The 19,693-nt window shown below is 44.6% G+C and overlaps 1 protein-coding gene across 1 annotated transcript in view; it reads right to left on the reverse strand.

Annotated features, from left to right (window-relative positions):
- Positions 1-584: 584 nt before the first annotated feature.
- The window catches only part of PSMB7 (proteasome 20S subunit beta 7), a 55,862-nt gene continuing 36,753 nt past the window's right edge, over positions 585-19,693 (reverse strand). The window contains exons 7-8 of the mRNA XM_006205527.3: positions 3,730-3,881; positions 585-816 (exon numbers count right to left, since the gene is read on the reverse strand). Coding sequence (XP_006205589.1) covers positions 705-816; positions 3,730-3,881 — 264 coding nt within the window. The 3' untranslated portion in view covers positions 585-704. The remainder of the gene's footprint in view (positions 817-3,729; positions 3,882-19,693) is intronic.

Here is a 19,693-nt window from a genome sequence, read left to right on the forward strand (position 1 = left end):
ACCTGCAAGCCCACGAGAACTGTTCTGCCTGCTACTGGGACCCTCTAGAAGCGTATAATTTCAACCACTCACCAGGCCTGAGTATCTGAGAAATGATCGTATCCTCATTATCACAGGTAGTGAGCCCCAGAGCACTCCTCCGACGTCCATGAAAGTGGAGGAACTGGAGGGAGGGCACCCAGTTTCATGCAGCTATGGCAAAGCAAACTGTCCAACCACCTGCTTTTTCATGGTGCTTAGAACCGATCATCTCTTTCTCTTTCCTACTTGGCTGCCGGTGGGGCAGGGGAAGACTGTGCTGCACTCATCCTAAAACATAACAAAACAAAAACAAAAAACCTGGGACCACGAGAAAGTAAGCACACACCAGGGGTGGGTGTAATAAATGTTTATCTGAAGAATCAGAGTAACCCAATCTGACTTCCTCCAACAAATGAGGCCTCGTCTGTTTCTAGGAGGGACACGTTGCTTACACCCACCTGAACGCAGAGCAGCACTCGGGGAGGGCTTAATGTCCTAAAGGGGAAGCCGGGTCGATGGGCCTTAGCAGCCAAACAAACACACAGCCCCCAGACCGCAGCCACTTAAGTTGGTTTTCATTTTTTATTGGGTTCATTCAACAAACACTGGCTGAATGTCTTACAGGGGGAGCCTCCACTGCCCCCAGTCTTCTAGAGCAGTAACCAGCCATCCACCAACACCATTCAGGAAGTGTCCATTGTTTGGACTGTTTCCTCCAGCACCTCAAATTCCAGGGTAGTGACTTTTTCAGTGAGGACCGCAGTGGTCCCTTTCTCACAACTGTACCGGCCAAACCTAGTGAAAGAAAAACAAAAGCAGCATTAGGATCCCCCCAGAAGCCCGACGGAGGGCTGGAGAGAGGGGTAAGTGTCCAGGCAGTGAGCAGGCCTGGCCTGGGATCCTGCTCTTCCAATTCCCACTTCTGTGACCTTTGAGGGGAGTTCAGCTGCCCCAAGGTTCACTTTCCTCGTCTCTCAAGTGCTACCAAATGGGGGTACCTGGTAGATAGGATGTTCACAGAAAGAGATAAAGAGAGCACGTGGCACTGAGTAGACACTCAGATTTCCTTCCCCACCTACCACCCCCAAAAGATGCTGGAAAGCATCTGAGCTCTTGGCCTTCAAGCTTCAGTCTCCCTAAAGCACCCTTCAGTAACCGGCAGGAAGCAAAGCCTTTCACTGAGCTGCCATCACCCTTCTCTTGTAACAAGGATGACATAACCATTACCTTCAACTCTTTAAAAATATTTGGACGTATAAACAATATGAAAATGACCCGCAGCCAGACTCTGGGCCTGTCACTTTTGACCACACACCAGAGACTCGAGAAGGGAGAGCTGACTGTCTGCAGGGCACGGTAGGTCACCACTAGGACATACCCAAAGCGACGTTTCTAAGGTGACTCTGACAGGTTTCTCTGAGCACAAGGCAGCCTATAGGATACGTATGTGAACAGCTAATTTCATAGGAATTACAACACTGTCAAACAGCAGCACAAATGCAACTGCTCCCCTGGTCTGTCCCCCACTGGGTCGTTATCCCTGTCAACCTGGCATGGACTAAGAGAAGACTGCTGGCTGTGCCATGACCACAGGCTCCTTGAAAAGCCAACCTCTTAAATGAGAGCTTGTGCTCAAAGAGGTAGCAGGAAGCAGAAAAGAGAAGATGACGTAACAGAGCTCCGTACAAATTCAGGAGTTTGTGCAGCAGAGGACAGCTGCCCTTCCCATAGTCCCCTCCACACTCTCTTAAAGGATCCAAGCAGAGGCACCTTTTAAAGATGCGCACACCCCTGCCCTGCTGGGGTGACAATGGTGCTCCTGCTCCCACACTGGATGGACCCTTGGCAGCTTGTGGTTTTGCAGCCAGAGCCCCAGGCGACTCCTGTGCACCTGACTCACCTGCACCACACATCTGTGGGAGGTGCGGACACACAGAGCCCCCTCACCACCTGGGTTAAGGCACCTGGTTTTGGCAGCATGAAGGGAGGGGAGGGCTTCTACCTGAGGCAACAGTGGGCTGCAAAACGGGTAACAGAGGGCTGAGTGCAGAGGAGCCAGTGGGAGCTCGCATGGTCAGGTCCCACACTGGGACTGGGCGCAGGACGCCGGCCCAGACCTAAGGCTCTGCCCCTGCCCTGACTCTTCTCTGGGAACCGGGCCCCCTAACCCAGGTGTGGCCATCAGTCACTGGCAGAAAAGATGGCGGTAAGAGTCCAGAGTGCAGACGCTGCTGCTGCAGTGCCCGGGCCGGAGGGGGCAGCTCCGCCCAGGGGGCTGGTACTGACACCTGACACGGGCCTGGCCCCTTTCACCCGCCTCACTGATCTTCACAACTAGCCGCCGGGGTCCTTTCATTTTGTTCCTGTGCGTTACGGTCTCCTTTACAGAGGAGCGGCTCCGTCCCAAGGAAGGATGATGAGCCACGGCCACACTCCCCTCTGGACCAGGACTCCTGCACCGAGCACAGGCTCTGCGTGCAGACCACAGACACTGCTTGTCAACGGCTCAAACGTGGCTTCCAGAGTCCTCACTGAGGACAATGTACAGTCTGGAAAGTGTAACCACCTCCTTCCCCATCTCTTCACCATGGACTTGTTCAAATCATTCAGCATCTTGCAAGTAATGGGGGAAGTGGGCCAGGCAGGGGTACCTGGCCTTCAGGGAGCTCCCCAACACAGCCCCAGGCCTGAGAGGCTGCTTCCCCTCCTGCCTAAGGAATTCCACAGGCTCGTTCCAGGTCACCTCATCTAGCTCCATCATTCCAAGACAGGTGCCCAAAGCACCACACCAGGCAACGGCATGTCCCACCCTGGACCAGAGCGCTCTGCTGTGCTGCCCGGCCCGTCACGAATGCACGAGTCTCCACAATGCTGTGCACACACTGCAGGGAACACCTGCTGGTTCTCTGTGTTCTGTTTTTCACTTGTGAATCACCCGTGATTTGGAATAGAGTGCACGTGGTGGAAATTAAAGCACCGCGGCAGGGGACGTGCTTGTGTCCCCTGGCCGAGCTGGGGGGCTGAGCTCATAAACACTGCTGTGCGCGCTCAGACGAAGGCAGCTGGAAGCGGAGCTCAGAAGCCACCTCTCAAGCGGCTCAGGACCGTACAGGGCTGCAGATGAGCAGCTCACCTACACACGCGCGGCTACCAGGCCTGGGCACCTTCCAGCGCCGTCAGCGAACCAACTAGAACCTCGCCCCTGCTCTGAGCTGAGCCGCAGCACAGAGGGCAGTGCCTGCTCAGCGCCCTGCAGAGTAGGGAGCACCAGTTAGCTCCCCAAACCTAACTTAACAAATGGTTGATAACCATTTAGGACTCTTGGACCACTCTGACGGGAAGCTCTGGCTGTCCTGGGAAATGTACCTTGTCACAGACTTTCATACGGAATTCAGGAGTCTCTGAGAGACTAGAGAAAGGACAGCAAGTGACTCAAACCTCTCCCCGCAATCCCCCGTCTAGGATTCTTTCCACCCAACCTCCCTCTTCAACATTTTACAAATTATATCACTTTTCTACATCTGACAGCAGTCCACAGTCATAAAGCAAATAATGATTCAAAGGTCTGTTGAGTAAGGCTGGCCTGGGGACACGGGCCTTACTTAACGTGGCTAAGAATGAAGAAAACCCTGTCCTGAAGCCATGAATCTAACAAGGGTGGCCACGGACGCCAGGGGACACAGGAGCACTCTTGCCTCCTTCACTCACCTGGTCCCCTTCTTGTTGGGCACTGAGTACGGGCGGAGGAAGTCCAGCTTGCTCTTGCTGATGACACAGAGATCGATGTTACTTCCAGACCCCAGGTCATTGAAGACGCCAGCTGCTATGGCTTCACTCACCAGCTTCTTGGCTTCCTCCTCCTTAGAAAGAAAATGACAATAACAACATCCACAGTCACATGGAGGGCCTGCTCTCATGTCCACTTGCAGTGAGGGGGAAAAAACCAAGAAACAAGAATTAAAGAAACTACCTGTGAGGCATTGTTTCCAGTGCCCGTTTTATAAATGAAGAAATGGTCTCAAAGTACCTCAGCGATTTGCCTAAGGCTCCTCAGCTGGTAACTGAAGGACCCAGGCCTTTCAAACATTTTATGCACACACCCCTTCTTCTACACACTGCTTGACATCAGACACTCACTGCCTAGCTGAGGACTACGGGCTGACAGCAATTTATCATCTCACCAAGGGTTGGTAAATTTTTCTTGTCAAGGGCCAAGTATTTTAGGCTTTGTGGATACACAGTCTCTGTCGTAACTGCTCAACTTGGTCATGGTAGCACAAAACAGCCACAGATAATACATAAACAAGTGGGTAAGACTGTGTGCCAACAAAACTTTATCAAACGAAAATGGGTAGGGCCGGATTTGGCCCATGGGCTATAATCCACAAACACCCGATTGAAAAGGTCCAAAAATGGTTGGAATCTGCTTCCTGGTAACATAATAAAGAAAGTCAGTATCATGGAGCTGGGAATAACACCAAAACACAATAGTTCTGGGAAAATAACAGCAGAGCCCAGGGTGAGAACCTCTTGCCCAAGAGCATATTGCCTCCCATTAATACGTCTGCATGTTCACTGGAGTGATTCAAAGAAATGAATCACTCTTACTTCCCCCTTAAGAGCAAGTCTAAGTCTCCGACAGTTACTGGTGAAAAGGTAGATTAAATCATTTCTTATCCAAGAAGGCCTGTCACTTGCAGGGTCCTGTGCTAGGAGCTGGGGCTGCAGAGACAGGTGAGGCCCCAAGATCCCTCCTTACAGGGGCTTAGAGCCCAGTGGGGCATCAGACCCAAGTAACTACAATGCAGTGTAATAAGGACTAGCGGATAACTGAGAAGGAGCTGTGGGAACACCAGCTGGGTCAGCACGGCTTCAGGGAGAGCTGAAGGACAGACGGCACACACCAGGCACTCAGAAAACAGAAGGCAGGCAGCAGAGGCAGCACGGTGGGACCTGGGGAACACCAAGTTCAAGCTCTTTATGCAACAAGGACAAAAAATGAACCCATCTTCCAAAGAGAGTTTAACTTGAGCTGTAGCCCCTTCCCAGGACACCAGGGTGTGAGAGTCCACGAACACGCAAGCTGAACTAAAGAGCTCGTCCAAGTAACATCTCTGGAGAAACACGGATGCCCTGCCCAAAATTCGAGCCTGAGATCAAAGAGCAGGTTCACTGACTTCAAGTCCTGAGAAGATCTGAGCGGTCACCCAGGGCTCCTGCTCCTCTGCCTGCCCTAAGCCAGTGAGTGGGATTCCAGTGACGTGAGCGCCCTCTACAGACTCACAGAAGGAGAGAGACGGCCCTGCTGGAAGTGGGATCCTCAGCAACCCAGCAGCTGCGGTCATTCTGATCTTTATCCCACCAGATCTTTCAGTTCCTGAGGGGCACCTTTGTGGGGCCAACAAAACCAGTTATTCTCTCGTGTATATACAGCCCCACAGGATTCTTCAAACAGGATCCTCCAATCAGAAATTCTCTCCTGGGATTCCCAAGTCTACAGAGGCCAAAAGCCTTAGCAAAAACCAGTGAAGGTGGAAGCAAAGAAAGCATCTTAGAGCAGGAGATGGCTGCTGCTGCTACAGAGACAGCAAAAACCAACCACTAACCTAACTAATGCAACCCTATTCCAGCTTGTTTCTCTTAATAAACAACATGTGTGCAAGTGTGTGTGTGTGTGTGTGTGTAGAGGGCACCTTGCTTATACTATCCTCTGCTCTTGACCGATCATCTTCCTCGTCCCTTCTTCCTCTGCTGTTCTGTTATTTCCTTTGCTCTGTCATCCCCACTTTTCTCATCACTGCTGCTGGTGCCCTGAGCCAGCCAATAATGGCTGTCACAAATCCTGCTGGCAGCATTTAGGACTGCAGATTTCAATTTCCCAAACTATTTTATATTTGGGGATGGGGGTGGGGGAGGCTTAGAAGAAACTGAAGTACACACACATTAGGCATGCAGACCTAACATCAACCCACGACACCCTACTGATGCCAGAGTGCGGACAGTGCTGAGACTGTAGGTAAGCCTTCTTTTATTTTGCAAATATTCTTTAATGTGAGCAGATGAACATATGAAACTGAAAAATGTGCAAAATGTATTACGTATAGCCTGATTTAATCATGAGATTGCCATGTGTGCTGCCATTTAAGTGTAATGCTTTTAAAAATTGAAATAATATATCTTTTTAAATACCCTCCCCCCCCAACCAATTCTAGGGAAGATAATTCCTCAAGGAAGGAAATATCACAAGTTTCTGACTTTTTTCCCAGTCCAACCTGCCTCTCATACACACAGGACTGAAGATGTTATGCAATGGAATGAACCTCACATTTTATTGAGCACCTATTATAATGTGCCAAGTACTAGGTTAGGCACTTTGATGATCTCCATCATTTTTACCCCTGTCCTGAAGTTGGTATTGTCAGAAACTAAGGCTGAGAGTCAATGACTTGCCCGAAGTCACATGGCCTATCAGGCTCCAGAGCCAGAGTGCCACAGCACCACACCAGGTCACAAGTAACCTGTCTCAGCTGCGAGCAGGGGCTCGTCAGCAAGTCCAGGACAGCAGATGGCAGCTCCTTGATTCAGGGTGTCATTCCCCCATCAGCAAAGATGTTCAGAACCTAGCTAGTTTAAGAGAAGGATGGTAGTTGCCAATTTCTCTTTGGGCCAACTAGCAGTCCCATCTGATGGTGATTTCCATGGCGGGGGAAGCACTGTTTCCATACTGCCTATGGACCATCACCTAAACATTTCCACAATGTAATATGGCAGAGATCACTATTAAGATCCAAAGTCTTATTTCACGTATTCCCCACCCCCACCAAAACCCATCAAAAGGCACATAGGGTGAAAGTTACCAAGGCTCTTTTGTCTACCCATTACTTACCTAGTTAATGTCTTCAATAAATATTTACAGACACCTACTATGTTCCAGGAACTGCTCTGTGTGATGAATACAGTCTTTTACCACAGTATTTCCATACCCAGAATTCTAGACACATATGCAAATATGCTCCTGGGCATATTCATACTGTGTTTTCTTTATAGTAGAATTTCACAATTAAACAACTCTTGTCTTTAACACGTGCTACCAAATATTTAGGAAAACTATCGAGAAAAACCACAAAATAAAAGCGAGAGGTGGGGAAAACACCACATTTGTATCTGTGTCTGGTCCACAATAAATGCAGGAAGCATGGTTTCTTTCTTTAGGATTCATGCCTCACAGGGAAATTGCACCTCCCTCTTCTGTAAGAGATGAAGTGACCTGAGTTCCGAGCAGCATCTGCCTGGGGACAACTGTTACAGGGAGGCTCTGACCAGGGCCCAGCGGAGCCCGTGACCCCAGCTGGTCAGGCCCAGGTGTGAGACTATCTTCCACTGCAGGGCCGGCATCCTCCCCTGGCCAGCTGCTCATGGATTTACATTGCTGGTCACAAGGAAACTTGGATCCAGTCTGTAGACAGCAGCTGGACTCATCCAGGGTATCAGAAAAACAGCCCTCCAGGCCAATGGCAGCTTCTTTGCACTTTCAGCTGCTCAGCCAAAAGACCACCATGACCCTGATGATCGAAAGTTAGTTCGGGAACCCAGGTTCAAGGTCATCTGGCAGATGTGGAGGCAGACAGACTGAGTTTGAATCCCCAGTTTCATACTTCCTGCTGTGCAACCTCAGGCAAGTCATTTCACCCCTCTGAGTTCACTCTCCTCTGTAATATAGTAACGGTAAATTAGGATTCATCCGAAGATTGCTGCAAGAATTAGAAATGAAGTAGAGAAAGCACCTACTACAGAGTGGCACGTAGCTACTGCTTAATAAGTGGTAACTTATTTAATACAGCAAGCCAGAGGGCTTCTGGAGACACCATTTATCTCCAAGCAATGACTGCCTAGGAGGCCCAAGCCAGGAGGAGGAGGTCCAAGCAAACCTGCTGACAAATCTTCACACAGTGCTGTGGAGAAGTTCCTATAATAATTAATCCAAGCAAAAAGCACACTCCCTAAAAGTTCAGAGAATATAAAAGGAGCACTTCCTGCTTTATGGCTACAAAGACCAAACTAACTGGGAATACCAGTCCCCCGGGCCACCCCTGCTTCTTAAATGAGATTACAATAAGAGTGATGTACGGTACTACAAGTCAGCGGTGACAAGCAGCACTTTATAGAGCTATCTGTTTGTCTCCATCACTGCATCGCACAATGTGTCCCTGGACTCCAATGTGCAGCTCCATTTACCGCTACATGACAAATGGGCAGCACTTGTAAAAGGCACAAAGAGGTCCACGTCGGCCATGTAATGGTCACCACAGCTGTACCCGAGTGCTTGAGGGGACAAAACAGACCCCCAAGTTCATTAAACTGACCAGTAATGGATCTTTCAAAAAGTGCCTTAGGAATCATACAGAAAAGGCTAAAATAAATAACTCAGCATGGAAGGCTAATCTGAAATGGTGTTTGATAAATTATTTATAACACAGGCGATTGTCTGCATTTAATATTGGAGCTACTAGTAGCATCTTTAAAAGATGATTTATGTGCTGTAATGCTATTAAACTTTATATTGGCCCACTGCTGGCTATAAAGTCTGCTGAGATTTAGAGAATGAGTTTTAAACTGTCACTGCAACATCATAGGAGATGGAGGCTGTATTAAATCTTTACTTTAAACCTGTTATCTAGAGAGTTGCATTTTGTAGACACTCACAAACTGATAGATTACCTCGGCATCCGCTATGGTGCAGGCCCAAAATAGTACTGCAAAGAAACTTTTCCACATTATTCTTGTCTACAGCTACAATCAAATTTCTCTTCTCACTTAAGTGATTTTTAGATTGAGAATGTCACCAGAATAAAATGTAGGTGCTCCAGCCAATGGGCACCCTGGACAGTTCAGCATCAAATTAATACTCTTTAAATAAACCCTCAACATTCTACTGTTCAGTTCTGCATTCTGAACAGTGCTTTACTTACACTGGGGGCAGGCAAAATATTAAATATGCATTTGACTGAGTACCTAACATACTATTTTAGATACAGCTTTGGAATCTGAAAGTACACATATATGGCAAGTCATTTGAAACAACAGATTTATAACTAAAATTTTTTAAAGAAGTTTAAAAAGTAAAATCGGTTATTTGCTGGAAAATACATTACATTTATGTGGCTGAGTGGCTGGCTGACATTAAGGGGGATGAAAAAGAAGAAATACTCAGTCTTTTTCCATAAAGAAGGGAGCTCCCCTGTCTCTACTTTATTTTGGGGCATTTCAGAGATGACCCTCGGCTTTCTGTCCCCCCTGCATGCAGAGTCACGGGACAGTGGCTCTCCTACCTTTTGCTCGAGGGGACTAAGAATGTGGGTGGCATCATAGCTGCTCTCTCACACAATTTTCATCAATTTTCCTATTTGCTATTAAATCTACAAGGACCATTTAGTTCATAACAGTTTGCTCATTTACTAAAAACTAAGGGTTTTATACTCAATAAGAACTGAAGCAGTCCAAACTCATTCTGGAAAATCTGCATTATCTTTTGTCACTTTGATTTGAAACAATAAAAAATGCTATTGCTCTGATGATCTGCAGCAAAACAGATAAAAGTTTGGGTGTGACAAGAGTCTGAACTCTAAGAAAAGGACCCAAATCATGCTGTCTCCATCCTAGGCAGTTGGCACAGTGCTTGGCATGGATGTCAAAAAAAAAAAAAAAAAGGAAAGAAAAGAAACATCAACTTCACTGCTTTGCCAAACTAAAAGACAAAATGAATTAATGAAACAGATTAATACCAAATGGGGTAATTCCAGAACGGCACCAGTCCCACCTGGGGACCAGGGAGCAAGAGCATTCAGAGAGAGTTAGACACTCAAGAGGAAGAGGTTTAAACACGATGTTCCGGAGTGGCCTGCTGACATGCTGAAGTTCTGCCTATGGCACTGATGTGGCCTGAAGGAGTCATTCATGACTGATAGTTGAATAAAATTTAAAGAGCTCAAAAAGTGTTTAAAACAGTCCCCCCAAAAGCAGTGTGGTGCTGTACCATGTAACAGACCTGATGCATCCCCTGTATAGCAGTATATTTTACAATGGGGAAATGGTTAATTTAATTTTTTTTCAGACTGGACATGTGACAAAAGCAAAGGTTTCTGAGTTTTGTTTTATGGCTTCAGCTGTCTGCGTAAACACGGGCTGCCTGGGTAAACACGTGCAACTGTTCGGTGTAACTGAGTTGCAGCTGGTGCTGAGGTGTGCCCAGAGTGGGGAGTGAGTCAGTGACCATGTCTTTAAGGTCTAGATGGTGCTGCCATTTCTTTCCTCGGAAGTTTTTGGGGCCCCCAGGATCTGGGTGATGCAAATAATGAAGGGCAAACCCACTGCGGGTGCGGGAGTGGTTTAAGAGGTGTTTGGCTGGGATGGGAAGGAGTGTTCGTGTTCAAGGAACTGCCAACCAAGTCCCCGCCAACTTGGCCTGTCCCAGATCAGTCAAGGGTGTAAAAGCCTGGGCACAACTTGGGCCAGGGGAGGAGACATGCGAGTCTGCACAAGCACAATGGGCCAGAAAAGGCCATCCCAGAATGAGAAAAGCGTGGGAAAACTGGGTCACTAATGAGCACAGTACTTAACTCTCTCTCAGCCACAGGGGGCCGTCGGAAGAGGGGGATAATGTCTCTGTCCAAGGGATGTTGGGAAGAATAAAGGGACAGGAATGTCCCCGACACACAGATTTTACAAACAGAACAGGCAGCAAGTTCTCGGGTGAAGGAAAGGGGCAAGGGAGTGAGAGAACTAAGTGGGGCACCCACCACATCCCTGGGTCTGAGCCTAACACTAACGTTACTTATTTAATCCTCATAATCACCGCCTGCACAGCAGAGGAAACTGAGGCACAAGGAAGGTTAGCTGGTGCACTCAAAGGCACACAGCTGTGTGTAAGTGGGACTCAGGGCTTTGTGCCCAATTAGTGCCTGGCACCACCAAAGCCTCTGTCTTCCTATCCAACCACAGGAAAATCTAGGGTGGGCAAGAGGTTTTGCTAGATTCTGAGACAACGAATGGAAAGAAAAACACCTAAGCTTCCAGAGGGAAGAGGACCAAGAGAGATGGGAACATATTGCTTCCCGCAAGGAGAAGAAATCAGCATTCACAGCATATGTGTATACAAATATATATTTCCAAGGCTGCACTGAATCAAATATAATCAGAGAAAAAACCCAAGAAAGACTGGGCTTAAAGAAAGAGTGAGAAATATGTTCAACAATCCTCCGAATGAAAACCAAGCTGCCCCAGGTAGTAATAAGATCTTAATAATATTTCTCTCTCTCCATAAAACAATGTGGTCAGTGATAACTCTGCCAATAAATTCCTGGAGATACTGCAGGGGCCATCACCTGAGAACAGAGGGGGACAAATGAAGTGAATTTGTTCCCTGGGTCACAACAAAGGTAAAAAAGAGCCCCGTTCACATCGAGCCTATCTACCTCCAAAGTCCGGAGGGTGGGAACCAGTGCGGAGCGCAGGGCGCACGGGAAGGTTGGGGGACCGTTATACTGCGTGATCCTCCCTCCACAGCCTCATGGGGATCAGGAAGGACTGGAAAGAGATCCAAGGAAGTACAGAGCACCCTTATTCTAGGACATTTAAAGATGGCCACAAATGAAGTAAATTTCAAATGATGCAAAACCCCTGAAAGAAATGTACAGGTCAGCTTAGTTGAACAAACATTTACTAATGTCCTGATACTAATACACTCCACGGACACTGTGCCAAACACTGGGGATGGGGCCTAAACAGACACAGACCCTGCCCACCAAGAGCGCAGAGTCCAGAGGGGAAAATGAAGTACAATACGGTTAAGAGGTTTTAAGAGGGAAGGCTGACAATGGAACTATGGGTGTTAACGAGGTCTCATGGGGCGCAGATGATGAAGACTGGGCTGAGTCCTGACACACACGTAAATGGTAGCCAAGCCAAGGGGCAGAAATGATGGCAGGAATAAAGCCATGAATCCCAGAGAACCTCATGGGCCATACCTGAGGCAGTGGGAAGACATGGAAGCTTTTAAGCTGGCAAATGATGTAGTTAGATTTGTGCTTTTTGAAACTGCAGCCTGAAAGCAGCGGAAGATGGGAGATCAAAGGCAGGCGATAGGAAAACAGGTACTCATAATATTGCCAATGAAACGCGGTGGTGGGCAGCAAGAGGGAGGATCAGCAGCAGGACTGCCAGGTGGATGTGAGATGAGGAAGCGGCCGTCAAGTGGGAGGGCAGGAGAGGGAGAGGCAGGGGCTGCCACCTGGACTTTGAGCATCAGTCACTGGCACTGATCAAACTCTGAACAAACTCGGCCTCCACAGAAAGGTATTCTGTAACTTGGCAGCTATTTTTCTGATAGCTTGATAGGAGACAATGATTAACTTAATTATATATTCTAGACAATTATGTATTCATCGGTAGGGTGTCTCCAAAAGAGGACAAGATAAAAGCAGAGCCTGTGAAAGTATACCGAGGTTGTTCTGGAAAAAATGACCTGTGCTGGAATCAACTTGTAAATGCCACTTCACTGGTGACAGGGGCCTCTCAAAATGCTCCTGTCTGGCCTCTGGAGTGTGGTAGAAGAATATAAGGGGTTGGTTAACTATGGGGGCAAGAGCTGAAAGACTGTGAAGAAAGTAACTCTAAGGGAGATTCACGGTCACGAGGGTTTGGCCGTGTGCAGGGCAAACTTACGAGAAAGTAGAAGCAGATGGGCCCACGCAGAGCAGACAAGCAGAGAGCCGATGGGGTACGTGAGGTGGATGGATCAGAAGGCACTACCAACTCAGATACTTTTCATGAGGCCCCTGGCCAGTCACCTTTCCCCGGGACCCCAGGCACACACAGCCTTAGGTTCTTAGGGGAAAGGGGACTTCTGGAGCCAATGGATATATTTACTATACTGATCGTGGTGATGGGGGTAGGGGAAGGGGGAGGGAAGAGACAGAAGTAAAGAATTTAAAAGAACGAAGATCCAGGTATGCATCTAGTCTTGTTACTTACAAGGTATGTTACACCGCTGATAAAGTCATCATTTTTAAGTCCCAATTTCCTCATCTGCAAAAAAGGCCTAAAACCATCTAGCACCAGGATGGCTGACAGAAGAAACTGCTAGCACAGTGCCTGGTACGCAGGAAACCCATGATGACTGCTAACCTGGTCCGGTTCTACCCCTCTCTCATGTTCACAAACATGGTTATCACAAGCTTAACTCTTTCAGAACTACCAGTGCAGTGGGCAACCAACAATAACTCATACTCTGTTTTTTCGCCCTCTAGTTCAAAGCAAACCAATTATGAAAGAAACCATTACACTGCAAATGAAATTCAAAATGACACCATAAAACCCTGTGTTCACACGAGCACCTTCCACCCAGAATTTACTGCCATGTCAATAAGAAGTGTCCTGAGCAGCATATTTTCATTTACATACTTCACCAGAAATTGTATTCTAAAAGGACGAGGAGACAGAACTTACATTTACTGTTTGCAGGCACTATGCCAAGTATATTCTTCCACTTACTCTTCCTTAAGATAACCCTTTAAGGGAGGCACTACCCGTAACGCCCATTTTACAAATCCAGGAAACCAAGGCTCAGAGAGGGAAAATGACTAACCCAGAGGCATACGGCCAACACCCAGAAGGCCTGAGATTCAACATAGTTTTTGTCTGACTCCAAAGCCCATGGATTTTTCCAAGATAACAGAACCTCCCAACAACTAGCATCCAAAAACAGTGATGATGCCTGTCTAGCCCTTAGATATAATTGATAAATCACTCACAGGTTTATCTTTTTAAAGTAATTTACCTCTAAAATTCTTCAAAGTTGCAAATGTATTGCTTAAATAAGGCTACTCTATCATATTCCATCATTTATCTGGCTTGTTACATTTAGTAAAATTGAGAACATCCTGATGAATTTTTCTAATACAAAGTGTACACTCATCAAATCCCATAGCAAAAGCCTATCAAATTCACCACATCAGTACTACATTCAAATGTCTGTATCTCCCTAAGATACATGTATAAAACCTGCTGTCAAACAGAAAGAGTCAAATTGGTTCTTAGTCACCCTGTATGTCAATAAAAAAGATACCATTTAACTTAATTTTCCCGTTAGGCCACTTGTTGATTGAAAATCTTAACTAAAACAGACCAAGAGGCAACTGCACTTTAACTTTCTTTTAATATTTTGGGGCAAGAAACAGTCAGGATAAGAGAGCAAACTTGTGGTAAGCCTGACTGCAATTTACAAATATGGTCCTTCTAACGATTCCTTCAAATACTGACTTAAGCCCATTTAACAAATGAGTTTTATATTTTACAAACTAGGGCTACCAGAGTTACAGAAGAGACAAAAATCAATCTTTAGGGCCAGATCTCTTCAAAGCCCAAGTATGCCCTGTTTCCATCATGCCCTGCTCTTACCCCTCTCTCACCCAATTCAATTCATCTGCATTAAAAGAAACCAATGTATTTGTCAGGGAATCAAAGTTAATGAGTCCTTAAATCTTTTTAGCATTCCAATATCACCACAGTTCCAATTTTAGAAAAAACTATAATCCCAACATTATGACAGGGTAACAATGACTGTGTGACTGTGGTCTACGTGTACAATATTCATTGCAAATATTTTCAAAAATCTGTACTACTAGGTGGAATTTTAAAATACCTATTTAGCACAACTTCATATCATTTTTCAAAAAATTTTGTTTCTGCACAACTTCAGGGGTGGGGAAGAGTGGTATAAATTACCTCACAGAACCCCACAAGTAACATTATCTGTTAAGGTTAAAACTTTAACTACCTTCCTGAGGTATGCTGCTGGGGTCTCATTACTGCAGGTAATCTCACATTCTGCCATGCACAACACACTAAGTACCAGCATCTCCCAATTACATTGCAACATAAATCTCAAAGGACATTTGAAAAGTCTACATAGCTCCTGCACCCACTACCGAAACACAACCACCTCTAATGGAACGTGGCAGCTTTCTAAACTAAATATTCACACGCAGGGACAGGGATGCTAAGCTTGGCCGTATCCCACACTGAAGAGTGGATGCTAATTAAAAGGCCACACTGACTCGGGAAATGACCACTCAGACAACTTTAGACATTGTCTGGAGTTTTGTTTTCCAATTTCCAACCATGTTCAACTGTCCAAACTTCCAGGATTACATGACTGAGAGAAAGTTAGGGCAGGAGCCCCAACACCCTTGTACGTGGTGAGGCCCCTTGGCTGGAATAGTTTTCTCTCCTTCTCTCCAGTCTCCCTTACGCCACCCCTTCTTCAAACCCCAAAACAAACAAAAAAATATTTCAAGTGAGGAGTCACATGCTCTCTGAGGCCACCTTAAAGTCCCCCAGATAGATTTCAACAACTCCTCTTCTGCGATACCTCTACACCCCTCTTATAGGCACCCTCCTCGTTCTTCTCACATCATACTGTCAGCACTTGTTTGTGGGCCTGTCCATCCCACTAGGCTGCAAATGTCACTAAGAAAAGGACCGTGCCTCATAACTAGGCACAAAGCTTGGCACCTGGCTGAAGGCCTTAATGGCGACTCCAATGGGGACACAGAAGGTTCCTCTGCTGGTGTAGGTACCAAGAAACTTCCAGTTTCTTTGCCCACTGATCTTTTGCCTTTGCCAGTTTTGCTGTGTCTCAGAAGTTTTTAAGAAAGCACCTTTTTAAAAAAAAAAAAAAAAAAGCCGCCATAATAGCAGAGGAATCTAAGGTGCGTTTGCTCTTACCGTAATCATTTGGCTATTTCTGGAACTGATTTTACTTGGGCTAGCAAAACCCAGACTTGATATAGGCTGTGAGACAAAAAAATAAGTCATAATAGTAGTAATGGCTTTGAAATATCTCATCTAAGCCAACTTTATTCTCATGACTCTTTAAGAATTGCCAATCCCTTCAAATATTGGCAGTTCCATTTATTCAGATCTTCCGATACATAAAATTTGCTGACTTTTCCCCCCTTGAGTTGATGCAGATATATGAAAACCGTAAAGATTTTTTTTCTTTTCTTTTCTTTTTTGGCTAGAAACGAAACTTCTCTGCCTGTGCAAGTTACACGGGCATTTTAAAATTACCATATGTTTTAGATCAGAAGGTAAAAACAGCACAGCAGCCCGTAAAAACTTTCCAGCCCATGAGAGCTTACAATTAACTCATTAAAATACAGTTCAAGTGCTCAAGTTCCCCTACTTTTGTAGGTAGTGATCCCATTTAATATTTAAATACTCTGTGTCAATAAGTTTACCATTTTATGTTCATTTCCATGTACAATGTACATAGGTACCACATTTAAATATTTAGCCCCAAATGTTATTTTAAACTTAATTTTCCACAGAGCTATTTGATTTTAAAAAAGAAGACGAGACTCCCTCACAATTCTTAATCACACTTCAGTGTACATTAGCAAATGTGTGATGTTGGCTGCTTTGCACACCCACATGCCCACCACCTCCCCCATTCTGATATCGCACACCACACAAGTATAATAAACCATGTTAATATTTCATACCACTGTGAAATATGCTGGAGTATCAATTCAACATCTGCTGTCTTTAGGGTCCGGGAGTCCCGCAGAGACACTTTCAATTTGTAATTGAGTTCTATGCTGAATTAATCAGCAGTTTATCTTTTTTACTAAAATAATGTCTTCACCACTAACCCAGATTTACATTAACAATTTATGCCAAATTACCTGCCAAGGCAAAACTTATAAGATTCTAAGCTACCATACAGTAACACTCAGTACTATATTTCATTTCTTATATTTCTCTAACCTATATACAAGAAAAGTAGAAATCCATTGTTTAAGAGCTTATAAGCCTCTATCCACAGATGAGCTCTTGGATTTGTGACACAGAGTCTCACTTTTGACAGTGAAATTCAAGGAGTGGGGAGCAGTTCCCATCTCCTCCTGAAAGCCATTGTTCAATAAGTTTTTAATGATTCAAAATTTTAACAAAGTAAGATTTCTGAAAGAGAGTGAAATCAGTAAATAATAAAAGAGCTTCTTTTATTTCTTTTCTCAAGGAGCTATAACATTTCAAATCTTGGCTTGGCTTGATTAACAGAAAAAGACAATTTAGATAAAAGGAGCATTTTTAGTGCCTTAAATTATGTCCCCGGACCCATGTTAGCAAAGGCAATTCAATTTGATAAGAGATGGATAAAGAAGTCCATTTTCTCTTTTGATATCATGATGCAGAATATACTAGCAATAATATCTTCCTTTAAAGTCCAACAATACAGAAAGTCACCAAACATTTATTTCTATTCAACATTATTTCTAGCTCTTGCCACTCTCTGATTAAAGAGTCTCTGGTCACAAAGAAGTTACATTCTGTTTGCTGAATCTCTGCCACAGGTGCAACAAGCAACATACTTTCTGAAATATTTCTACCATATAGTATATTTTCCCCTACCCTTTCACAGTTACAGGAAATATGTACAGTGAAACCGTTAAAAATGGAACACCTGCTCCAAAGAAATGCATCATAAATAATCACCTATCTACTACAGAGTAAAATAATCCCTTGTTTTCAATCTACTTTGCCCATAGCTATAAAAGGAATTTCCACCATCACACAGAATGGCCTATTCCAATACTATTTCTGGATTACAGCACCAAGTGTAATGTATACAATTAGGTACCCAGTTAGCACCTACTGATTGATTACATATTGATTATATAAGAAAATAAAATTCAGTATATACAAAGCTGGGTAGAAGACAGAAAAATTTTTGCACAGAAATATTTTTCGTGGAAAAATCAACAAAGAATTCTCTAAGTCAATAACTATGGCAGTACACCATTTGCAGGGCTTCCATTACTCCTCAAAAAATTGTAAATAGAGACCTTCAAATTTTACACAGGGTCACTTTCCTAAGATTTGCTGATTCGTGAATTCCATAGGCCTGACGCCAAGCGGCCAATTTCTAAGTCAAGGAAGACTAAAAAATTTCAGAGAGTCAAAGGGAGAGAAGCAATTTACGGACCTGGGAAATTCCAAATTCTGTATGGTATGGAGCGAGGTCCTGCTCTTGAATCATCAGGTGAAAGACCAAAGAAAACATCCTTCTGCCTTACAAAACACCACAAAATGAAAATGGGAAGAAGAAGACCCAAGGGAGTAATCTTAACTCAAGAAGTTCTCCTCTGCCTCTCCAAAGTTGGCCCATCAGTGGGTTCAAATTCAAGAAAACAAAATCACTTTTTAAAAAGGGGACAACAAAATATCTGATACTGGTGAGAAGTTTTAAACCATCAACAGTGTCTTTTCATCATCTAAAGGTTGAATGGTAATTCTCCATATCACTCACTGAACCATAAAGCCAACTTCAATATCTGTTCCATTTCTAAAATTAAGTCTTTAACTCCACCGAAAATCACTACTAGGAATAATTCTATATAGGGGCTCAGGGATATCGGTACCAACATCTCTAAAAACTATTGTTTTTACTTTAAATACGAAAGGAAATTGATGGGGAAAATTGACACATTTTTTGATCCAACAATAAAGACACAATTACAATGTCTAGTACTTCAGGTCTTAAGGAAAACCAATAAACAGGAATTATGGCCAAAAGCTAATGACAGGAAAGCCTCAAAGAGACCCCCAAAAAGGGCCCTTTCAATAGTTAAACAAATACACAGCCATCCCAATTACTGCCCAAATTCAATGCAAAAAGAAGTGTCCTGTGTTTCATCAGTTACATCTAAACATTTCCATTGTTGCATTAGTTCTTAACCAATAAGGAGTCAATCAAGACCCCAATGAGATACCATCTCACACCCACCAGGATGGCTATAATGAAAAAGCCAAATAATAAATGTTGGCAAGGATGTGCAGAAACTAAAATATAATGGGCACTGCTAGTGACCCAGCCACTTTGTAAACCTGTCTGGCAGTTCCTCAAAAGGTTAAATATACAGTCAGCACCTAACTCAGCCATTCTACTCCTACCTATATTCCCAAGAGAAAAGAAACGTAGGTCCACAAAAAAACCTGTAACCAAATGTTCAGAGCAGCACTATTCATAATAGCCAGAAGGTGAAAACAATCCAAATGCCCATTAACTAATGAACGGGTAAGTAAAATGTAAAGAATCCGTACAATGGAGTATTATTCAACCATTAAAAAGAAATGCAGTCCCGATAGATGCTGCGAGGATGAAATACTATGACAACACTATGAAAAGTTAAAGAAGTCAGTCACAAAAGATATATTGTGTGATTCCTATATAAGAAATGTCCAGAATGTGCACGTCTCCAGAGACAGAAAGCAAATCAGTCGCCACCCAGGGCTGGGAGGGCTGAAGGTAAGTGGGGAGTGACTGCTAAGGGATTCTTTTGAGGGTTCTGAAAATGATCTAAAATTGATCGTGGTGATGGTGGTACACCTCTGTGAATACATTAAAAACCACTGAATTGTACACTTGTAGGTGAGCTGTACGCATGTAGACTGTATCTCAATGAAGCTGTAATTAAAATAAGGCATCTGACATTTTTAGCCTAGAGGACCTGAAAAAGTCAAAACATCTAGTGACATGTCACCAATCAAAGAATTTACATTCCAACAGTAATTTTTTAAAAGCTAGAGCACACAAGAAACAAAAACGTCA

Source organism: Vicugna pacos, chromosome 4 (genome assembly GCF_048564905.1).
Source record: "Vicugna pacos chromosome 4, VicPac4, whole genome shotgun sequence".
NCBI lineage: Eukaryota > Metazoa > Chordata > Mammalia > Artiodactyla > Camelidae > Vicugna > Vicugna pacos.